Consider the following 24,565-nt stretch of genomic DNA (forward strand, 5'->3'; position numbering starts at 1 on the left):
AGAGGGGGGGAAATCGTCAGGGACTTGAAGACCCGGTTCTCCCGGACCCTTACAGTTTCTGTAAGCAAAGTGTTCCAGAAATCTGACAGAACAGAAGCTCCAGTAATGTGTGTGAGCTGATGCTTCTTGTTGTCATTTTACACCCAACCTGAGAAAGAAAAAAAATCTAGACAAGTTCTTTTTCTCTGTTTTCCCCTCGTTTCTTCCTAGATTCTTGTATTATTAGTGAGCATCCAAAAATACAAATCAAGAACTCCACTTTCTGTATGAGTGCCTATCCAAACTTGACTATGGTTAACTTCACCAGTGAAGGAAACAAAACATTTGTCAGTGGAAGCGAAGAATACTTCAAGTAAGATCTTTCTTTATTTAGAGATGTTGCTTTAATCTTTCTCTAAAATCCACCCTAACAGACAACAAATCTCTCTTTGGAAGACTAGAAATAGAATAGCTAAGGACAGCAAATGATACCCGCTTTTTTCTGCTTAGGAATGATGACAGCTAAATTTCAAACTCTGGACTACTTGTGTTTTGTTCCTGTGGTGCTTAGCACAGCCAGGGTATTGGCCCACGCCTGGCATTTTTATCTACTACTGCAATGCAGATAGATAAAATAATACATGGTGGGAATCACTGGAACCTTCTAGAGAAACCACTGAGAACCCTGAAGCAAAACAAAATACTGTAGAAATTTGCATTGAATTACTGCCTGCCGTTGCTGTCATTAATTTTTCTGCTTTCTTTTTTTTTCCTTTTTTTTTTTTTTTAAATTCTGTTTTGTTCTTAGGTACTTTGTCTTGAAGATTTCGGCAGGGATTGAATATCCTGGTGAGATTAGATGGCCCTTGGCACTATCTCTTTTCCTAGCTTGGGTGATTGTATATGCCTCCCTTGCTAAAGGAATCAAGTCATCAGGAAAAGTAAGAAAAATATTTGTGACAGTACACTTGGAAGAAAGCAGCACGCTGCTTGAAGGGAATGACACTCTTGTTGAAGGCAATGAATTACTGAAAAATATTTGCAGTAAATGACTAAGTCTTAATGAAATGCCCTTATCTTGTCCATGTTTTCCTGTCCAGCCAAAACATAAAAAAGAGAAAATTTTGGTTCAGCATTTGTTCCCTAATCCTCAGTAAGTTTAAAATGAGCCCTCAGTGGCTGGATGGCAAAAAAGGTGCCTTTGGCAGCTGTCTCTATTCTGGGTGGTGGTCATTGCAGTTCTGCAGTCATCTCGCATTTCACTGAAATCAGGGAAATTGTGGTGTAAATTAAGATGTTAAGCAACCCATTTCAGCATCAGAACCAAACTTAAATTGGTCTGTGGTGAGCGAGCAGAGACAGCACTGATCTTCTTTTCCCAGACATTTGTGTGCCATCTAAAACTCCTCCCAGCTGTAACCCAGCTCCTTGCTCTGTTTCTCAGACATTTCACATGCCATCCTCTCCCTTGCCCGTCAAATCGGCAGCTTTCTGCTGTGCCTCCTAACTAGCAACTGTGACGAGGGGTAGCCTGTCCTCTCGTTGGCATGGAAGTACAGATTTATGAGTTGGCCAGGCAGCTGGCTGGGCAGAGAAATGCAGCTTTTTCTTCAGCAGCAGCACTGGTTTGGGTGTTTGGTGGTGTTTGTTGTTGGTTTTTTTTTTTTTTTTAAACCTGCAGGAATATGGAGTATCTGAGACTTCTCCATCAATGCTGCTGCAGTTAGATCGCACGTTAAAATGTTAGATGATGACACAGCATAAACCTAGCCTATTCACACAGAGTGGGCTGGAAAAGTAAAAAACCTAGGCCAAAATAGCTGTTTCCTCAGATAAAGATAGTGCATATGTAGACATAGCTATGAATTGTCTAGAGCAGGGCATGGGGTTTCTGATTCCAGGGCATCCCTTGGCATGTAGAAGGCGATGACATCTGTTGGGAGGTAGCCTGGGAATTAGCAGAGAATCCAAAGACTCAGAGTGCCAGGGAAAGCAGAGATCTCCGCGCCCCCTTGGCGTGGTGGGACAAACTGTTTCATGAAAGGCCAGAGCCAAGAAACAGCTGACGTACAGGAGAATAACCGGGGTTTGGATGTGGCAATAGGTATTTCTTTAAGTGAGTCTTAGTGGCCAAGAAAAATATTGACTCCTTGGTGTCAGGGATAGAAAACCTGGATTTATGAGTCCAGTATGTTCACTGCACATTCATCAGGGCAGCTTCTTGGATCAGCAAAGAGAAAGTTGGGAAAGTGGTTTCAAAAATCACTTCAGCTCGGAGGGTTCTGCTCCTTGTAAGATTCAGAGGTTCATGTGGAAAGGATTTGAAATGCTTTTGGGTAGAGTACAGCTTAGCTGGCTGTAATCTAGCCATTGTTTTTGACCCCAGAGGGAGCTCTGCTCTGTACTAGGTAATTATTAAATCATTAAAGACACAACCTCCGTTGTGTGTTTAGGCATTATGATGATTAGGTCTATCTGGATCATTTCACTGACTTTTTTTTTTTCATTGGGACCATAAATATTGTTATGGTGATATGAAAGTATTAAGAGGTACAAACAAGAATAAAAAAGATCTTTTGGCTTGGTTAAATACTGATAAATATATAGGAAAAATAAAGAAGTTAAAGTGTTCTTGAATGGCATTGCTCATTTCATTTCCATTGAACTGTGTTAGTTTACTCTGGGCAAGGATGAAAAGTGACTATTTTCACTTAGCTGTAAATTCCTGTTGTTCCTCTCCAATCTTTCTGCTCGGCTTTTTCTTTCCTCCTCTGTCTAAGGTCCCAACTCCCACCTGTGTTGCTATTCATATTATTCCTGCTCCCAGCAGCAAGAAGAGCTGTAAAATTTCAGGTGTCCTGGGAAATTACCCTGTTGTCTTCCTAGTTTATTCCCTGGGTATTGTCTCTGAGCCTGAGTAACTGCATTCTTCAGGCAATAGTGTACCACTTGAGTCTGCAACCAGCCCGCGCCCCCCCACCCCGTCCCCCCTTATGGATCCAAATAAGCCCTTCCAATAATTTTTTCTTTTTGTCTCTCCAGGTGGTGTACTTTACAGCTACGTTCCCCTATGTAGTTCTCATAATCCTTCTTGTAAGAGGAGTAACTCTACCTGGAGCTGGAGCTGGAATTTGGTACTTCATCACACCAAAGTGGGAGAAGCTTATTGATGCTATGGTGGGCTTATTATTGCACTTATACTTCTGCCAGGGTGAATAAATCATCCAGATTTTAGCATCTGTTGCAAGCAAGTGTGTGCAGAGGCAGCATTGCCATTTGTGGAAACCTTCTTCATCTTACGTGGAGTGTTGTTTTAATGGATGTTTTTCATTTGTGTGCACATATCTATAATAATAACATTAAAAATGTTATGTTATTTACTTCATATTTAATATTTCACCTGAATCTCTGGAAAATAGGGAATTAAATAGGAAGTATAGAATTTCATACGCTGGTGTCTCTTGGATGCTACCTTGACTTGAACAAGCACACAAAGCTTTTAATAGGTAACATAACGAACTTAGCTGCATTTCTTGAGAAATGCTCTGAATAGGTGTATGTAACAGGTTGAGCAAATGCTGGCATGTGAGTGCCTGTGTGGTAGCCTTAGGTGTTATAAGGCAGGGGTCTGGAGAGTGAGCGGAAGCCTGAGCTGAAAGTTACAATTCAGACTCTTTCCTCGAGAAATTTAAGAGGGATTTTTAGCAGCACCTCAGGAAATATACTGTGGTGTTGTTTTCTTTTTTTCTTTGCCCCTTTAAGAATTTTTTTCCTCTATCAATAGTGATGTTGTATCACATTGATAGATGGACAATTAAGGCTAAAACCACTTTGTGGATGAACTGTTCAGATCTTAATTTTCTTAAGATCTCTGTATATAATGGATATTTTGATTTTTTAGCAATGAGAGTATTAAATCTTTTGCAAACAATATAGAAATTAATTTTGCACTAAATGTGAACATTTTTGGATCCCACATTGTGCAATTAAGGAGGTGACAACTGCTGCATTTGGCAAAATGGGGCTGTTCGTATACACTAAGTATCTGTATAATGCTGGGTAAGCATTTGCTAATATTTAGGCCAGTGTCTGTTTTCAGTTTCCTTTGCAGTGTAACATGAATTAATATCACACTCAATTAGATGAAGGATTCACTGCTTGCTGGCCGGTAACTTTAAAGTAGCATTTAAGTAGTATCTTCACACTGGTTAGTGTGTGCATCTCTGTGCATGTACCTGTATCTCCATTTCTGCACGGTGGACTTGGGTGGAAAATCAGACTTTGTAGGAAACCTTCTAGACAGAAACACCAACGCTTCAAACATTTTGCAAGTGATAGGTAAGACCAACTTATCTGAAATGCCTGGCAATTTAGAAATGCTTAGTCTAAATGCACTGAAAGCTTCGAAGAACTTCGTTATAGAACAAATGATGCTGTTTGGTTGTTTTGCTTGTTTGAAGACAGACTTGGCTGAGCTTGTCTTGTCTTCTGATGGGAGGAAACTGAGCCCTTGTGTCTAAACAGGCCTAACAGGCTCTGCTGTTGGATGGGCACCTAATGATAGAAATTTAATTTTAGTGTAATCTCATTGTTGTGCCTCATAAGTAGCATCAAGCAATGCTGCACTTCTATCAAGAAGATAAAGTATTATTTAGGGCCACTGGCAGATAAACTGACAGTGCCTGATGCAGATTTTTCCTCTTGATTTGTTTTTTCTTTACTGAAGGTGTTTGAACTGATATATATCAAGCAACGGAATTTGAATATTTGTGCCTTCCATATACGACCAAGTTTATATTGTCATTTTTTTATGGGCTCGGCAAGAACGGTGATCCTTATCAAATGGGCACTATGTATTTCGGGGCAGGGTTTTGCTTTTAAATGTTCTTTTGACATCCAGTGTTCTAAAGTTCATTTAAACTACCTATGTGTTAACCCCCCATCATTTAATAGTGTTGTTGATCTTTCTAACACTCTGCTGAAGTCGATGCTCTCTCCTCTCCTGTCTATCTTACTTAGGTTTGGAAGGATGCTGCCACTCAGATTTTCTTCTCCTTATCTGCAGCATGGGGAGGTCTCATTACTCTCTCTTCTTACAATAAATTCCATAATAACTGCTACAGGTATGTGGGAGTGAAATCCATCAGTCCTATTAAACAGGTCTTGTCTAAAACCAGTCATCCTCTGACTTGCAGGCATCTGGTTTCAAAGACCTTCCTTTTCCTTTGGTTCTCCTTTTCCTTCTTTTCCTGTGGTTTTTGTGTTGGTTGGTTGGTTTGTGTGTTGTATCTCCTCCCTTGCTCCTAATCTACTAGTCTCAAGATGAGCCGTAGGCTTATTATAGTTCCTGTTCCCCCCCGGCTCCTTGTTTTCAGAGTCAGCAGTTTTAGGTGGAGGGGCAACCTGGGAAGCTGTCGGCAGCTGGGAGCACTGGTATGGAACGGTGCTGGTCAGGAGCCTCTGCTGAAGGGCTACCCAGGTGTAGGCTGGGCTGAATTTTGCTGTGGCGAGATGTGGGAGTTGAACGTGCAATTTCAATACACGTGGTTCTTGTTTCTCCTAAGTGTTGCTATTTTTTCCAATTACTCTTAGCGTGGTTTTACATGTGCAAAGTTATTTCAAGTTGTGAAATTTAAAATCACTAAAAGCTATTTTTACAAGGAAAAATAGTCATTGTTCTGGTAGCATAGTATGGTCTTCTAATCAAAAAGCAAGTCAGATAAATGTCTGCAGGTGGAAAAAACAAAATCAAGTGGCATTAGTAGAATACTTCACTGCTATTTTAATGTTTTTAAAGCCAATCTCGTTTGTACAGAAGCAAACCTTTACTGATTCCTGCAAGGACAAGGTGCTCATCCAGGACAGCCACCAGCCGGCACAGGCACTGTCCCAGGGCTGTGCTGAAAACCATTCCTGAGTCAAGACTTTAAAGCAAACGCTCCTTGGGATTTGAACTCCCATATCCTATAACTTCTAAGTACTGTATACAAAACACTTAGCTTTAAGAAGAAAAGTGGATCAGGATTTTAAAAAGGGATTACAAAAACATTTTGAACTAGTGTTCAGCAGTAATTTAATATCCTTATCTTAAAATATGGATGAATAAAGAACAGTCTTGCACACTTAGTTGCTCCAACAGTCCTTTGGGTCCAATTTTAAAAAACGCTTGTCCTTGGCTTTGATTTTTTTCTTGATGAATGAATACATTCAGAATATCAGGGCAAAAAATGGCAGAAGCATCACGCTATCTTGCTGCATTAACGTAGCAATGTTTTGTTGAGTTTGGAAAATTTGAAGAGATACACGGTAATGAAGTATAAAAATCTTACAGGGCCAGTACCAAGTATATGCTTTACCTGTGTTAGAGAGGGACATGGGAGACCGAAGCAGAAATAATTAGAAAAGCTTAGTTACTTCTAATCTTTTTAATTTTACAACACGTCTTGAATACTGAAATGAAGCATGACTATTTTATCTTTCAATTTTTATATTAATTACATTCTAATACTGCAGATAGTTTTCAGTGACATATTCATTTTAAACATAATTAAATAATTTTATTTTCAGTAAATTTACATAAATTCACTTAATAATGCATACCTAAAATATTTTACCTAAAATATTTAACACATGATGACTCCAAGCAGAACATTGTAATTTTTTTTTCTGGAGACCTGAAGAATTAATCTAATTTTTCCTGTTAAGAGATGCTCTGTTGGAGATTCCAGGAATTTGCCAGCTCAGTGAGGTTTTTGACAGTTTTTCAGGTTGTACTTCGTTCTGTTCCTGACAAAAAGCAGTAAGAATAAGAAGTTCTAGCCAACTTTAAAAAAAAAAAAATTAAAATGATTGACTCGTTTGTTCCTAAGTTGTAGTAGTTTGAGGGGAAGTCTTCTGGGCATGCATATTGTGAAGAAAAAATTAAAATCCCATGAAGAACATAATAATTATGGATGTAGGTCATGAAAACTGGTTCCCTGTCAAGTCATGTGTACTTACCCAGTACCGTATGACATACTGGTGTGGATTTCTTGAGATCCCTTTAACAGCAGTGATGGAAAATAGTAGCAGGGAATCTTCTACAGATGGGCAGGCATTGAAGTGAGTGCTGCAAGGTACAGAAGGCTTCACCCTCAAATTGTATGTATTAATACAAGAAAGATACCGGACACAAATCCTCTTGCCTGGACATGGGGGTTATGTAGTGACCAGGTACCCCCATCAGGCAGAGAGCAAAACACGGCGTCACAGATCCCGTCCTCACTGCTGCTGCCTTTGTCCTCGGGGAGCCGGAGAGCAGAAGTGCTCATCTTCCTGCCTGGGGCTTCCTATGTGGCATGTGGGTGATGGAAACTTGCACAGCAGATTCCTGGTGGTGGGGTGAAGACTTCTGTCCTCTCTGATCAGTTTCAGATGTAACAGCGCACCTTTGCCAGCGTTCCCACAGGATGTGTGTGCTTGTGGGAGAGACTCCTGAAATGTGTACAGAACCCCTTGTGGGTGTTGCAACAAGGTGATGTGGCTTCTTGTTTTTTCTTTTCAGGGACACATTGATAGTCACATGTACCAACAGTGCCACAAGTATATTTGCAGGCTTTGTCATCTTCTCCGTTATTGGCTTCATGGCAAACGAGCTCAAAGTGAATATTGAAGCTGTGGCAGACCAAGGTAGGGTACGCGGCCACTGCATCACTTAGGCAGCTGGTGGTACCTTCAGCTCTGCTATTAATAGTGGCATTGACACTGGAGGTGGGAATAATGGCTTCAAACTGGAGTGGATTAGTAAACCACTTGTAAGCATTTCTGTAGGGTAGAAGGAACACTGGGAAGTACACGAGGAAGCCAAGGTATTACTTGAAGCCCCTTTATCTCTTGCTCGATAGGAGAAGGAAGCAAGCTGAGACTCATTTCAGTTTTCGTGTAAATGACTGATGGGCATAGGGTGAGATGTCTCCTTCACGTAGTCTAAGGGATTACTGCCCTGCTCATCTTTCTCTGCTGCTGTTCATCAAATCTTTTTCAAGGTAGAAGTTGTCCCTGGTGGTGGGAACCTTGGATGAGAGGGTGGTGGGCTTCATGATGTGGAGGGTGGGAGAAATAGGGTGTGAGGGGTGGATCGAGCTTCTGAACTGCAGAGAGCAAGGAGCTGCCTCCATGGGGAAGTAAAAACTTTCTGATTAGAGGATCTTGGTGAGTGAAGTGAGATGGTTGCAAATGGAGATCTGAAAGGTCTTAATTGGTGGACCTGAATAGGAGTGAGAAGAGTGTGACTGATGCAGGAATTGGTGCTGGTGTGTATGATTTTGGTATGAAGTGACAGGACAGAGGAAGGGAGGAGCTTTTGGGTTAAGATTCATAGACATTTAAAGCAGGGGTGCTCAAACTACGGCCTGCGGGCTGGATACAGCGCCCCAGGGTCCTCAATCCGCCCCCCCCCCTGTATTTACAGACCCCCCCCCCCCCCCCCCCCCCCCCCCCCCGCCGGTGGTTGGGGGGGGAAACCAAGCAGCTGCAGATGACTGCCTGCCACTTCATCCACATGCCAGCCCCCTGTTTAAAAAGTTTTAGGACCCCCGGTTTAAAGGGTTGTAAAAAGTCTGATGGGATTTTAAAGGGATAATTGTTACCTTAGCCTAGTCCTATAACCACCTGTGCAATGTGCAGCACTTAGCCCCAAAGTCAGCTCCCAGATATTTAAGATCATTTCAAACTTAAAAAGACAAATATGTAATAACTTGTATAAGTATTTATGATTCCCCCACCATAGCTGTATCTGTGAACACATGAGGGCATTAAGTGTATTGTGTCAGCTTTCAGCACAGATACGGTCATTTCCAAGCATGCAGTGATTGACAGCTGCTCCATGAGCCGTGGGGATGGTTCCCAGTGTTATCCCCCTCAACCTGTGACTGCACAGTGTGAGAGGATGCTCTGAATGGGAGAAGGACTGAAGGGCTCAGAAGTGAATATTGCATACTTATGGCTTCTATACGTGATGTGTCTCACTGCCTCATTAATGTGAAGGCACTAAACGTTTTTCTGATGGGTTTGTTGCGTGAATGAATTCTGTGCCACAAGGTGCTACGTGTAGCCTGAGGTACCTGGCTGGCTGAGCATGGTGATTTTGAAGTTGTAGCAGTGACAATAGGGGATAGAAACCAAGACAACTTTCCCAACTTTCCACAGTTTCTGTATGGTAATATTCATAGGTCATGCTGGACAAATGAGGTATTAAGATTAATTTGCATCTTACAAAGTTAGAGGAGCTAAATGGAAAACAGACAATGTGACCTGAGGACACAGAAATCCTGTAGTTGAGGGAACAAGAGCTGGTGAAGCATTCCTTTTTTTTTTTTTCTCGTGAAAAACACCATTTCTCAAAAATGGAAGGTTTTTGATTGTTTATTACAAACCAGCTACTACAGGTGAAGAGAGGAGAACAACAGAGGAGGGAACAAGATGCTGCTGCTGGTTAAGAAAAAATGAGAGGCTCTTAGTTTCCTTTTGCTTATTGCTTCTCTGTAAACTGAAACGTGGCTAATCCCACAGGATTTGCAGCTCTCCTGATCTCAGAGGTGCTAGCGAAGCTGCTGGGTCCTGTGCGGTTTCTGCAGCCCCTCGGGCTGGTACCCGGCAGCCCAGCAGCTGAGGGGAGGCTCAGGAGCAGCAGCTCGGTCGCGGGGAGGGAGTTGTTCTGGGGCTTGCACCAGCTGACCCGTGGTGGGCTGAGCTGCTCTCCGGGCTGTGGGTTCCACTGCATGGTCCAAGAGGAGGATTTCACAGGACAATCAGCTGGTAAACTGTCTCTTGATAGCAAGCAGTAGGGAATACTGTCCTTGCAAGCTAGTGTAGTATCAACTCACTCTTCAGTGCCTCTTCCTTTTGGTCTGCCAGTCAGCTACACGGGAACACAAAAGCTTCCTTGCTGTCCCCATTTTCTGGATGGATTAGACCAATACTTCTGAAAAACTTCGTGTGGGGCCAGGTGTTTTAGGATCAGTGTTTCCATTAATCTTATTATTTTAGACCTTACCTCCACCCTGAAACAAGGAAAGAAAACCAACCCCCAAATGTAACCCACGCTGTGCTCACTGGCATTATTTGCTAGGGCTTACAGCTGTGCTTTGGTGAAGCTGCGGTGGAAGCTTCAGGGAGGTGGGCAGAGGTGGGGTGGAAAGACATAGCTCTTAGGGATGGTGGTGGAACCAACTGGTTCTGCTGGTTCATCTCCCTGGAGATGGCACATCTCATGGGGGACCACAAACCCTTTTCTGTTGGGTGCTGGTTGGTGGCCTTGGCGTGAGCGGCCAGGCGCAGTGCAGCCCTCTGCTCCCAGCTGCTCCAGCAGCTGTTCCAGGGATGTGACAAGAGCTCTCGAGAGGCAATCCTACCGTAGGACTGTCAGGGCTTTTGTAAGAGCCTGTTTAGGCCATTTAAAAATAATTCGCGAGGGTGAGGCTTCACTGCTCTCCAGGACAGGGGGAACCAAAGTTGAGTCCCGTAACAGAAGACAACCGTACAGTAGGAAGGGAGTGGAGGTGAGGGCTAATTGCAGGCTGAGCCAGCACATTGAACTAACAGAATTAAAAAGCAGACTGAAGAAGTGGTGAAAAAAGCCACCCCTTGTCTCTGCCTTCCCTGCCTACTTTTTTTGTGTTCTAAATTTGTATTTCTTCTTGCAGTGAAGGACAAAATAGCCAAAATGATGATGAAACATAATGTCCCTTCAAATTTTCAAAACCTTAAATGAAATTATTAATGGAAATGGGAAGGGATTTTTTTCTGGTTTTCTTTTCTTTTTTTTTTTTTTTTCTTCCCAGAATATTAATCGGGAGTACATGAGCTTTTCCTGAAAAGAAGATACTAAATGAAAAAAATACTATGTATCGGATGAACAAAGAAAACATCACGGAGGGAAAGACAGGACAATCTATTTTCATTCTACTCGCAGTTTGATTAAGAACATAATGCAGCTGAAAAATTTTAGTAATTTAAAAAGAAAGTTCAAAGTCATTTGACTTCTTTTTGTTTCGAGACACGTAAAACCTTTTCCTGGCTTTAATAGATTTTTAGAAAGAGTTCATACCTACCAAAGTCTCCAAAGATGGAGAAGGTGGGAGCCAGCCTCCCTGTGACTGTTTACCTGTGGCTGGGTGCTGCCAGGCAGGTGATATCTCGCGGAGTTATGAGGGGCTGGGATGGGGATACGTGCAGTTCCATATTCTATAAGTAAACTTTTCCTTCAAGTGTGATCAATGGGAACTCATTATTCCGAGACTTAATTACACTTCTATATGCAGGAAGCTAGTGCACACAGAGCCCTTATCTCTAATACTTGAGAAGAAATCTTTAATCAAGAGATGAAAGAATCTATTCATGAATACATCGTACCTCTACACGCACCTTCCTCTTCCAAAAAGCCATTTTTCTGCAGCTGACTTTAAAGACAGTGACGCTTACTGAGTCACATACAGGATTATTTCACGTGCTGCCGAAACTGTGTTTTTCTTAGTACGTGAAAAAGCAACAGTTGTTTCTCGAACAGAAACAGTGTGGGGAGCTGTTGGAAACGGGATGCACTGATCTAGATTGGAAATGGCCAGGGCAGAGTGAGTTTGGAGCCCCTTCTCGTGACATGGGTCATGGCATCGGTACAACTTGGGTCTCCTTTGTATCTCACCTGGCAGAAAACATCCTCCAGAGCCTTTGAAGTGGGATAAATAGAGAATAAGTGCCATCTACTGTAATGCTGCCATCACATGTCTGCAGCCTTGTCTCCCAGGCAAATCTAAGCATGCTTGTAAACATATTTTTCCTTTACAGTCAAGAAAAAATATAGCCCAAGTTACCAAACCAACAAAGAAAACTTCCTCATTAAGATTTTAAAGGACACCATGTCCTTATTTTTTTTGCTGTGCATGATTTGAAAATGTCTTGTGGGTTTTTTTAAATACATGCTAGTTATTACCTTGGGCCTGGTATCAGCCACGTGCATCTGTTAATTTCTCTCCTTCTCATTTGACTGTGTGCTGATGAGTTGAAGAGTGCTTTCTTTTGTATTTATCCCTGTAGTACTGAGGTGGGGGTGATTGCTATGTTGTTCTAAGTCTGGGTTGGTAATTGGCAGGGACAGTGGCAGGAATTTGATCACTGAGCAGGAAAGAAACATCGCTGTGGTACGTGATTTCTGTTAATTTTCTATGTTTGAATCCATGTATTAGTATACCGGTGAAATATGTATTCTGCAGCTTGGAAAGTAGAATTGCATGAGTGTTTTGAAACTTACAGTCAAAATGGAAATTATTCACATGAGGCTGAATTCTGTAATGGTGAAATCTTCCTGTAAATAGGAGCGATGGAATCTGATCTTTTTTAATTTTATCAGGTGAAGTAATACTGTACTAGACTTTGAAACATGACTCTTCACATCTCCCTCTTTTCCATTCAGTCCACAATGTTAACGTGATGTAAGATATCACAGCCTTTATTTTTCTCATTTCTAGGTCCTGGAATTGCTTTTGTGGTTTACCCAGAAGCCTTAACTAGGCTTCCCCTCTCTCCATTCTGGGCTATAATATTCTTTTTGATGCTCCTGACGCTTGGATTGGACACTATGGTAAAATGTTTTTGTTTCCCATTCCTGTCCTCTTGCTTTACCTATTGATTTGTTTGGAGGACCATTAGAGTAATTGCTATTTTCCATGTGGTCAGCGAATCGCTTTCCAAAAAGAGGACTGAGGTGAGACCATCAATGGTGAAATTGTTTGGGTGAAGCTTTGGCATTGACATCTGAGCATTGAACACCTAGGATTCAAAATATTCTCTCATATTCCATTATATGCACTTGGACTAATTTGTGTCCTTTTGAAATTAATCTTTTTATTTTGCGTATTTGTGTACTTCGTGCACTGAAATAAATCTTTTTATTTTGCCCTCCAGTTTGCCACTATTGAGACTATAGTGACCTCCGTTTCGGATGAGTTCCCCAAATACTTGCGTACACACAAGGGACTGTTCACTCTTGGGTGCTGCATCTCCTTTTTCATCATGGGATTTCCTATGATCACTCAGGTAATGATACTGGTTTTGAGCATCACTCTCTGTTCCCAATCCCCCTCTGCTGGCCGTTCTTCTCCTATGCAAGTTGCAAAAGATTAAGCTGAATTCTGCCGCATGTGCAAAGACACCGGGTGAGTCTGAAGCCTTATTAATATTTTTTTTTTCTAATGGATGCTCTGACTGAGATAGACTTAAAAGACTTTGCTGTTCAAATCTTACTGCGAATCAGACTTTTAAAATTTTCCTTAGCCAACACTCTCCAAAATAGTAGTGTAACTTGGGTATTCATTTAAGGGGCGGGGGAAGTTTGTATGTCGTATAAATACGCACACAAAATTTGCATATAAATATGCAATATAAATATGCAGTTTTGGGTGCCTTCCCTCCCAGGTTTGAGATATACTGACAGTCTTGGCAAACTGTGGAGTTAATAATGAAATTCTTATCTACCATTGATAGTCTTCAATGCCATTTGTTCACTAATTCTTCCAGCAATTTCAGGAGGAAGCGTACAAAATGTCTCTTACTACTTTATTCATCCTTTTCCCCCCTTTTGCTTTCTTTTCCCTCCCCTCACCACCTAGCAGCCTGACTCTGCTATTCTAAAGCCGAGGGTGGATTCAGTCCTTCCTTCACTTGAGTTACGCTGCTTACCTCCTGCCCTGAAGACAGGGCATTTTCTCTTTCCCAAAGAGGTGAACTGGACTCACCATTACAGTATTCCTGGTTTCAGTGGTCTTTTTGCTTTTGATGTAGTATTAAGTGGTTAGAGACACTGCCGCTGGAAGGTATGGTGGCCGCTCAGTCCTTCACCTGAAAGCTCTGCCACAGCATCTCCCTGAGTCGTGTGAGTTACCAGTCAGGTGTACCCTCCGCCTTTTCCTTGTTGTATTTGATGTTCATTCAGCCAGAAGGAAGAAACTGTAGCGCAGCATGAGCCTGTGTTTGGTCGATGTTGGTGCTTACTTGGGTTTGTCCCGGGTCCTGCCCTTGTACATTTTGCCTGCCTTAGCATCAGTTAGGGTTGTGAAGAGAGACAGCAGTGATATGCCACAAGTAATGGTTCCCTTATCCTTTTTTTTTTTCTTTAGGGTGGAATGTATATGTTACAGCTTGTGGACACTTATGCAGCTTCTTATTCTCTTGTCATCATTGCCATCTTTGAGCTTGTTGGAGTTTCCTATATATATGGTAAGAAAAAATACAGCCTATGTCAAAGTAACATTTTAGCACATGGTAAAGTAGCTGGTAACGTGAAGTTCTTAAGGAAAGGACTAATGTCTTTTTAAAATAAAAAGCCTCAGAATTCCATTATTTTGAACAGAATGGGACTTCATTACTATAGGATTCCTTCAAATACATGTATTCGAAAGACTTCCAGATAGTCTAAGGTCCTTTTCTCACCAATAGCTAAAAGGCACTGCTTAGAGATGAGCGTAAGAATAGACCAAGCATTTAGTGAAACTTGTCTTAGACCAATAATTTTAGGGTCACGGGCTTCCTGAGCCAGAAGTGGCATCTTTGCATTTAACAGCTTTTGAAGGATTTATTTTTCATGTGCACATCGGTCCTTCCCTTTAGCTCGTGTGTCTGTAACACAGAATCAAGGCTATACAGCTGTTCACAGTGATTAATTCTGTACAGTGGCAACACCACTTATATTGATCCATGTTGTATTACATTAAACTATGAGGAAGATCCTCAGCTAGTATAAAGCAGCGCAATTGCCTTGATGCTACTATAGCTATATCCATTGACACCGGCTGGTGATTTGCTCCCAAACTTGTTCAGTGCTTTCAGGAGACTGATTCTTGGAAAAGTGAATCTCAGCCGGTTGCGGTAGGAAATGTGAAGACGTTCCTACATAACAAATGTTTAATTTATGTCTGGAGCTTGGTGATGCCATTTAAGATGGGCCTTCAAAAGCAGAGGAAGATCTGAATCTCAGTGCTAAAGATTACAAAGATAAGGCTGTTTTTGTGGACAGGAATTAATCGTATATTCTGTATCAGCTAGACACAACCAATGTGTAGTCCTGTGCACTAAATACTTAGATCTACCTACATTGTGGGGTCTGCTCTGTAATATAAATGCATTTAAAAAATTGCACGTAATTCAAAACATGCAGAATTTGTCGCTCTTGCTTGAGAAATTAATTTTATAGACAGGACAGGGTATCAGCCCTTCCTTGTTCTCTCTAATTCCATAGGGATACAGGAATGTATTTCATCTCCACTGACCTCCAGCCTAGCGAGCAGGTCTGAGCAGCTGTAAGCCAAGCCCGGTATATTCCGGTGAGGAAATGTTACAGAAAAAGTCGAAACACTAAGAAAAAAGTTGATTTAGACCAATCGTCTTTTGGTTGATCAAAACGCTCATTGGTTTTTATGCCCCTGAAATGTAAATATTTGCATTAGAGTTGTTTTAGAAGTGTAATCTCTGTGAGTGCAATGATGCTGGTGACTGCTGTCAGTTTTACGTGCAGCCGTCTTCCCAAAGGACCCAAGTGTAACGCTTGGAGATTCCTCCTGGAGAGGTGGATTTTGGGGATTATTTAGCACAACTCTTGGTTTGAAAATCAATGCTGGCAAGTTGTGCCATCACTCTGCGCTTCGGTTTCTGTGAAGCCATGCAAAGTTTGCTCATTCCCTCCCCTAGCTTCCCACCAGGTTTAGCATTTACCTGTTCCTGTGTCATCAGAGTCATTAGCATCTGGTTACTGTACTGACCAATTTCCTAGCTTTCCTAAAATCAATACGATTCCATAAGAGATTGTCAGTGGGAATGCCTAAGAAGAGTATAAGGGTTTATTGGTTTTTTTTTTTTTTTTTTCCCTTTCCTCCTCCTCCCCTGCTTGCTGACAGCATGCCCAAACAACCTAAAGCACTAGATGTTGTCACTCTTCCTGGCCAGCAGCACCTGCAGCATCACCTGGTCTGTGCTGAGATCAGCCCCTTTAAAGCCATTGCCAGCAGTGTGCCAGATAAAAGTTCCTTGCTTAGAATCTTTTTAAATAACCCCAAAACTATTTAAATCTGTCGAATTTCTTTGTTCTGTATGTTTTCAAATAAGGACCAGGATACACAGGAGCAAGTACTGGCTCTGTTCCTCCTCTGAACACTGTGTGGCAGGAGCACTACAGACCTGCCTTTGCGGAACATTTTATTAGCCTTGAAAGCAAAATTGCTCTGCCTAGTGCCTGCTTTGCCCAACAAATTCAGTAACTCTTAAAACACTAACTTATATAAAAACCATAAAATAATAGAAATAATTACAGCGGTGCAAAGGAAGGACTTGAATAGAGGAGAACTCTTTTTAGTTAGATATTACTTTAATGTAATCACACTTGGAAAAGAACTGAAAAATTACAAATCATTCTTTCCATGCTTTCTGTTAGTAAAGCCTTTGATGCAAACTATTTCAAAGATTATTTCCTGGAATTAACCTCTTGCTAGACTAAAGAGCTTCCAGTCTTCTACACGAAAAAGGAAAGACTGACGTTACGATCATGATCTGCTTGACTACTGTATCATAGCGTTTCTACTGCCTTAAAGCTACTTTTGTAAGGACTGTTCATAGGATTACAGCTTGTGTATCTGTAATTTGCATGTTGTATATACAAGTGAAGGTACTGCTCTTGTTACATTACTTCAAGCAGTGCCTAAAATGGGCACAATACATTTTCGAGCTCTGACAACTGCTGTTTTACACTCCATTGCCACCCTTCTCCATACACTTGTACTCTTCATAGCAAGCAGGTTGGCACAATAGTGGCAGGTGCTTTTATGATTAAATAAATCTGTCTTCAGTTCTTGTTCCATGTTCTGCTTGCTGAGCTTGTTGAGATTTTTAAATTAGGAAGAGGCACACTTGTTTATTTCCTTGTAATCGCTTCTTTTTCAGCAGAGTCAGTGCAACGTAATCCAGTCAAATGCTGTTTTTTATTTCACATGCTGGTATAGATGTTTATTCCCCTGTTGTTTAGATTATGATGCACGACTGATAAAGAATAGCTTAGAGCTGCGGGTATTAATTTAATCATCAGCATAATTCCCACTGCTGCATTTCGTAACGTGAAGCTAAGTACAAGATCCTTGTGCTTGAGCCAAACACCGCTGGAAACTGAAAATATGTGACCTTAACTGTTTTTGTGCTCCTGCTGGATCTGTTTTTTGAAACAGTCTGTCGTTGAGAAGGTTTGTCGACAGAGTGAGTGGTAACTGCTGCAGTGTATTTGTAGAAAGCATTAGTCATTTTGAACATTTTACCTGTAGCAGAATATTGAAGTGTTTGTCTGCCTAGGCTTGCATTCTCCTCTTTAATGGATTTTATATCTGCATCGCTTAGAATACATCATCCCACTTTAGAGAGTGGAAATTGAGATATGGAATATCATGTATTGTTTATTTCCCAAAGTTATTCAACGGGCCTGACTGGTCTGAGAGGGAGACCAGATATACTAAGATTTTATCGGCCTTCTGTTAACTAAAGCATCCTTTGCATTTTTCTGTGGAACCTGACAAACCTATTTTCAGTCTTTCACTGGGAAAGAGATGAGCACTGTATAATCCCTCGGTCTGTTCACATGCAGTTGACTCCCGAACGGCTAATATTTCCAAGTGCCTTAAACTATGAATATCTACTGACAATTCCAAGAAGTAACTAGGGTTTTTAATTGGTGTTTCAGACAAATCTGAGCAGATTTGCATGAAGCTTGCAGGAATTGTAGAGGCAGAAGCCCCTGGGAACTACTCAGTTAGGTATACCTCCTTTGCAGCACCAGGTGTGGCTGAAGTAATGACACTTGAACGAGCTTTAAACTTTGTGGAAAGACCCTTCAGCCCATACCTGGTGCTGCTGGAATTAATTTAAAACTAGTCTTGTTCCCAGCGCAGTGTGCTGCAGGGATGATGGTTGTGGGAGCACCTCCCGGGTAGCTCACTGCAGATGGTGCACTGAACTGTAACGAGCAGGTAAATCAAACACGGGAACAAATCATTTGGTTGCAGCTGAGATCTTTCAGGCCCATAACATGGTGACCCTGGGGGGTTACTGGTGGTTCAGGCATATAAAGCTCTATTACAAAATGGAGAAGCACATGATGAGACAGATGGGTGCTAAAGTATGGTGATTGCATGGGTTGTAAAAATTACATGTATTTTACAGAGAAGAGGATTTCCAAAGAAGAGCATTTGCTGTAGTCAGTGGAAAAGAGAAAAAGGAGGGGAGAAATTACAGTTCCAGAAAAAAATGTGACATCTGGGTCACCTTGTGTTAGTTGTCTAAACTTACATCCACTGCAGGTTTTACTTTTTCCCTTCCCCTAAATACAGTTCTTCAAGTACCATCTTCTGGATTTTTCTTCTTCATTTCTTATCACAACACAGTTGTTTAGCCTTTCCTCTGATACACTATCTGCCTGAACCGGCTGAGTCTGCGCTCCCGCTCTGAGCCGGGCTGTAGGGCTGCCCTCGCACCAGCCAGCCCCACTGCTTCCTCAAGGTGCATCACAAGGCAGTGAATAACGAACCCTTGCTATTTTCAACTTTCTTAATTCTTGGAACAGTCAGGTGGATAGATTGATTTCTCCTCGATATCAACAGAAAGGCTTCAAAATTAGGTGGATCAACCCTGGGGCTTATCTCTTCTTGCATGCAGTAGCTGTAGTGGCTGGCTATAAGGGCAATAAGAACATAAAGCAGTTTATTGCTTTTGTTCCGAGTATTTCTTCCCTTACTCAATGATTTCTCTCCAGTATTTAATATCCCTGTCCCCACATCATAAAAGTTAGACTAAATGCTGTAGAATAATGCTTTGTAAAATTTAAATGACAGAGACGATCACCTGCTTTATTAGATAAAATTGGACCATATTTGAAATGTTTGTGTGACAGATGAGCTCAGCTTCGGACCCCAGACCTCTCTCATTATCATTAGAGAAGCTGGAACAAATTTCAATTTTGGTTTTATTACTTTGGGATAAATTACTAATAGCTGTAGTGAGTAGGGGCCATTTACCTAAAGAGCTCTGCAGAGCCAGGCTGAAAAGCAGACGCCTTTTATCAGGTGGGCGATAGCAGCCTTTTCCTGCTGAGGCTGGGGAGATAGCTGCAGAGATGGCTGAGATACCATTTTCCAATCCGCATGCTTTGTGAGCTCAAATAACTGTATTGATTGCATCTATACAATAATCTGAAGAATTAACATGTCAGTCGATCCGTTTGTTCAGACACCACTGAGTATAATTTAAAATAAGTACAGGTGCTTTCTGATCGTTCTAAGTATTGCTGACATATGGGCTGGAAAATAACAGGGCATTAGCACTTTCGGTGCTAAGTGACACCGTTGTACCCACTCACGTGGCAGCCAGAGAGAAGCTCCGATACTGTCTGTGCTGAAACAGGTGCACAGATATTAATGAGGTTCATCTTCACAGGGAAATACAACAAGTATACATATAATTGCAGCTAACCAGCACGTCTTATTAATGCTTTAACCCAAAACATGTGGAATGCTTAATCTCTATGTAAAAGATCAATTTTCCTTTAATCCTTAGGAAGTAAATATTTTATTAGACTGGTTCCCACCACCATAATTTTTTTTTTTTTTTTTTACCATGTGGTTAGATCCTTCGTTGAAGTTTTCAACCGGCAAGTCAGAGTTTGGTTTCGTTATGAGACACAAGGGAGGTCGCAAGAGCTATGTTGCAAATTGCAGCTGGTTTCTTTCTCACCTAATCGCGCTTACATTTGCTATTTACAGGATTGCAAAGATTCTGTGAAGATATAGAAATGATGATTGGATTCCAGCCAAGTAAATTCTGGAGAGTCTGTTGGGCATTTGTGACCCCAACTATTTTAACAGTAAGCAAAAAAAATTATTATTTTTTATATTTTCCTCAAAGAGTGTTGTGGTTGTTTCTTCATCATTCATGATGTTTCTGAACAGTAGTAATTATTTTTGTAGTAATGATTTTGGATGCAGATGCCTAGATGCACACATACACATGTTCTCTTGCGTGTGTGTGTAATGGTGTTTTTGGTAGAGTGTGAGGCTCCACGTGCTGCTGCAGTACCCTCTCCCTGTGCAAAATGCTGGGGTGGCATAGCAGGGCAGGGCAGCATTTGTGAGCATTGTATGTGTGCGTGTGTGCGTAATATATATGTATGCATATATACACATAGAGAGGGAATGCCGTGATCTTCCTGTCTGTTGTCAGGCTGAGCTAGGGAAAACCCATTTTATTGAGTCATAAACTAATCAGAGAAGCATGCTTTGGAAAGGTGTAAGTGGAAATTTGGCAAATTTTTAGCTGCAAAGATGGAGATATTTTTGCAAAGGTCAAAATAGCTATGTTCTTAACACATATAAATGTCTTCTTTTTTTTTTTTTTTTTTTTTAAAGAGGAAAACAAGAGGAAAAAAAGACGGGGGAGAGGAAATAGAGGGGAGGAAAGAGGTGAGGGGGAGGGAAGGGGGGGGAGGGGAGAATGAAAGGAGCTTCTGTTGGCAAAACTTTTAGGCTCTGGGGCAGTGGGTGCACGGGCGCTCCCACCCGCTGGCGGCCCCTCGGCTCCGCTCCGCCCGGCCCCGCGCAGCGCGGCGGTTCCCACCGGCCCCGGCAGGGGGAGCTGTGCGACAGCGGCTGGCGGCGCGCGGCCCGCGGCGGGGGCGGGGGGCAGGTGCTGCCCTGCGGGGAAAGGCTTGTGGTTTAAAAGGAGATGGTGTTTTGTTTCTTTCGGTGTTTGTGCTTGTTTTTCTTTTCTTTTTTTTTTAATTTAAAAAAATTAAATTTTCCCCCCCAAAATTTTCTTTTTTTTTTCTTTATTTCCACCCTAAACCCTTCAATGACTCTTCACTTCAACTGTAGGTCTCCACTGAATGACACGATCTCCATCCCACCCTGCCTATGCGTGTTTTTTCAAGTCCAAGAATCAAAGTATAATGACTATATCCACATTTCCTGTCTACCTCGCTACCATAATGCTTCCTTTACCTTTTAACCCTAGCACAGACATGACTTTTAATCGCATATCGCATTTTGGCACAAGATGAAAATCATTCTTTCAGCCCTGTCACAAGCCTCCAGCCGGTGGGTGCCAGCCCCCCGAGCCCCCCGCCACCGGTGCGGTGTGGCTGAGAGCAGGGCTCCAGCCTGAAACCCCTCCGCTGTTGGCATTTGTGCAGGGTTTGATTAAAAACTCACGGTGTCACAGCAGTGCTATGTAGTTCCTACAAGTATTTGGAGGTGTTGAGGTGCAAGGTAAGAGAAGGGAGCAGAGTTCCTGCAGGCGCACCCTGTGAGATGAGGCTGCAGTGGCTCTAGGGTGAGGAATGCTGTGCAGCGATGACTCCATCCCTTTCCAGGCACTTCTTGGCTTATGCTGGGGAGTTCCCCTTGTGCTGTTCCTCAGTGCAGTGGAAATCTTGGTAAATCTTATTTCTGGAGGGGGGGAAAAAAAAAAAAAAAAGGTCTCTGGATAAGGTTAGTAACTTCTTTTGGGTATTGTTAATTCAGGAGTGAGCTAACTTTTTTCTGGAAACTTGAAAAAGGTTTAGTTTTTGCAGGCAGGAACGCATGTGTGGGGGGGCTAGTGAATTTTAGTGAGCTCAACAAAATCCTGAGTTGCAATGAAAAGAAACTTTCTGCCAAAAGAACAATATCTCCAACAGACATAATGAAGATATTCTGCTTTCCCACACTGATTTTTCTTTACCAATTGTCTTCACTGAAGTATAGGATTGCTGTGCATGCAAACCAGGTATATCTATCTTACCTATCCAGTGACAACTCTTGTTTCATTGTGGCAATATATAGGTATAGTTTGCAAATCCCTTTCAAAAAATTTGAAGACACAGCAGCCCGGTCTAATCTATAGTATTAAGAGAACATCAATGGCAGTGTAATTTTTTTTCTCGAGAGCCTTGTTAAAAATGAAGGTCTCTGCACGCTTTTTGGTGTGGGTTTTTTTTTTTAATATTTTATTGTTTTCTTCCAATAGTTGCTTTCAAGATGCTGCCTTAGACCCGTTGTTACGCTTCTGAAAGGAATTGTAAGGCTTTTCTGCAAATTGCTTGGTTCCTTTACTGATCAGAGTTGCACTTAGCTACTGCCAGTAATCACAGGGAATAGGAAATCATGTTGTCTTTCAAGGAAAGCAAATTTGGAAAGCAAACAAGGTCCGTTCAAACTCACATGTTGTGTTGTTGTTCCCTCCAAATGTAATATTTAGTGCACTTAGAATGAGAAGTAAATTGACACTGATCAGTCGTAATTCAATTTTTATGCAATGGAAACAGATAAAGCAAAACCCAAGCAATACATTATTTTCTATTATTGCTTCTGTAAAGCTAATATTTGATACATTTGGCTAGTCTAATATTAGACTTTCAATTACTTCACGTCTCTGGAAATACAACTGATGATTTTTATACGTGCCTTCACCTAGTTACACTGCTATAAATCTTCTCTGTGCAATTATTGCGGGCACAAGCATTTCCCAAAAGTTACTGAATTATGCACACATGTAAGCAGATGTATTGCTATTCATACAGTAAGTGAAATGGAGTAACTTAGCATAATCACATTAGGTAAAACTGCCAATAGACCATGTAATAAAGCATGTTACTCTAGGGGCAAGATTGTAATTTCAGTTCTTATGGCATAAATGCAGTGATTTTTGTGGGATTTTGTAAGATTTCCATGAAACTCATTAGATTCAGACTCTGACCTGTTTATTGCAGCTTGTGGCAGCAGGCAGCCTTAGGTGTATGTATTTTTATCTGTTCTGTACATACTGATGCTGTGTGTGGATGAGTACCATTTGTTGCACAGCAGACTTGTTTTGCTTACTCAAACATACTTGCTTTCTTTTCTTTTTTTGTCCAGTTTATTCTTTGCTTCAGTTTTTACCAATGGGAACCAATGACCTACGGAGCTTACCGTTACCCGGGCTGGTCCATGGTGCTTGGATGGCTGATGCTGGCCTGCTCAGTTATCTGGATCCCAGTTATGTTTGTGATAAAAATGCACCTAGCCCCAGGCAAATTTATTGAGGTAATTCTTCTGTCTTTTTGCTGCTTAAGAATATGGTCACAGGAGACTGTTTTATTTTACATTGAATTTTTTTTTTTTTTTCTGATATTGAATGTCTAATAGTGCTAAGATTACTTTCTGGTAAACTGGTTATTGTGTTGCAAGGAGATGCTCAGTTGATTTAAAATGCAGACCTTCTATTCCCTGCTTCTCAACAAAATGCTCCTAAATTGTTAAGTGATTGCTTTTATGAGTACTAGAAGGAGTTACAAATTTCATGAGCCCTGGCATGGCATTCCTGAGAGGAAGTTGTTCTAGCTTTGTTGGCTTTTTTGCAAAAGCAGCGTGTAGGCATAGGAAGCATCAGCTGCTGGTGTGGATGGTGTCACAGCAAGCCCAGCATCAGAGCTGGAGGCCATCAGTCAGGAACTCCTTGTTTGCAAAGCGGGAGGTGCGTGGCTGCCGAGTCAGCTGGGATGCGCTCCTGGAGGTTGTGCCACTTGACGAAGTTGAGGAGTAAGACATACAAAGAGACCTCATGCTCTGCAGGTCACACTACTCATTATAGATCTTAGCTGGCAATCTTCACCCCCCACCCCCCCCCACCCCCTTGTCTTCATCTCTTTATTTTACTTGAATAAGCTGATCCTCTCTGGCACCTGGGCTTAAAAGAATCCCAGGTGTCACTTGTGTGGTTGTGTTTTTTTTTTTTTTTTTTTAAATGCTTCTTTTTGGTTTATTTTGCAAATCAGATTCCTGCCTTTTCCTCCCAGCCCACCCACCCCAGAAACATGGCAGTCCCCTTCTGCTGCCTGTCACTGTGCCCTGGCCCTGCCTGCCACCCCGGCTGTTCCATCCTGCTGCCACCTCAGTTCCTTGCAGGGCGCTGTACATGAATGTATTTCTCATGTCAGCATTTCATCCCTTCATTGCCTTCACCTTGTCTTCTGAAGAAGTTCAATGCTCTTATTTTTGGCCTTTGAAGCTCTCTCGGTTCTGCCCTGTCATCACTGCATGCTGCTCGTGCTGCTCCCTCCTTGGGAAAAGGAACAAACACTTGCCTCCACTTTTCAGAGCCATTTTTGCAGTTCAGCTCTCCTGTAAAACCCATCGGGGCTGTTATATGCTTCAAAAATGAAAAGGAGAGAAAATGCACTAAAATAGAATAATCTTTTTGGTCTCTGTCACGGTACACGTGCCCTAAGGGAAAAGACCATGCTTTTCTGCTTCACAGAGAGCAAAGGAATTTAATATTAAATGGTGGGACACCCTAGGGAGAGCATGCAAGTACATGGTTGACACTAGGCAACGGGGCCACTTGTCTAAAGGGCCATTCAGCCCTGGTGTAGAGCTCGTTGGAGTGCACAGGTCAGGAGACAACTGCTCCTCCTGGAAATGAGCTAATGCAAAATTAGACTTATTGTTCATTGCCTCGTAAGTTTCTCTTGAGACGAATTGTGCTGCGAATCTCTTCGGACTTGTATGTCTAGTAC

General features: G+C 41.8%; 1 protein-coding gene across 1 annotated transcript in view; it reads left to right on the forward strand.

The window, feature by feature from the left end:
- Nucleotides 1-24,565, forward strand: part of SLC6A5 (solute carrier family 6 member 5) — a 32,654-nt gene that overhangs the window by 6,731 nt on the left and 1,358 nt on the right. The window contains exons 7-16 of the mRNA XM_056354508.1: nt 211-352; nt 788-920; nt 3,022-3,156; nt 4,999-5,102; nt 7,523-7,647; nt 12,483-12,595; nt 12,919-13,050; nt 14,130-14,229; nt 19,800-19,900; nt 22,926-23,093. Coding sequence (XP_056210483.1) covers nt 211-352; nt 788-920; nt 3,022-3,156; nt 4,999-5,102; nt 7,523-7,647; nt 12,483-12,595; nt 12,919-13,050; nt 14,130-14,229; nt 19,800-19,900; nt 22,926-23,093 — 1,253 coding nt within the window. The remainder of the gene's footprint in view (nt 1-210; nt 353-787; nt 921-3,021; nt 3,157-4,998; nt 5,103-7,522; nt 7,648-12,482; nt 12,596-12,918; nt 13,051-14,129; nt 14,230-19,799; nt 19,901-22,925; nt 23,094-24,565) is intronic.

The sequence above is a fragment of the Falco biarmicus genome, chromosome 10 (assembly GCF_023638135.1).
Source record: "Falco biarmicus isolate bFalBia1 chromosome 10, bFalBia1.pri, whole genome shotgun sequence".
Taxonomy (NCBI): Eukaryota; Metazoa; Chordata; class Aves; order Falconiformes; family Falconidae; genus Falco; species Falco biarmicus.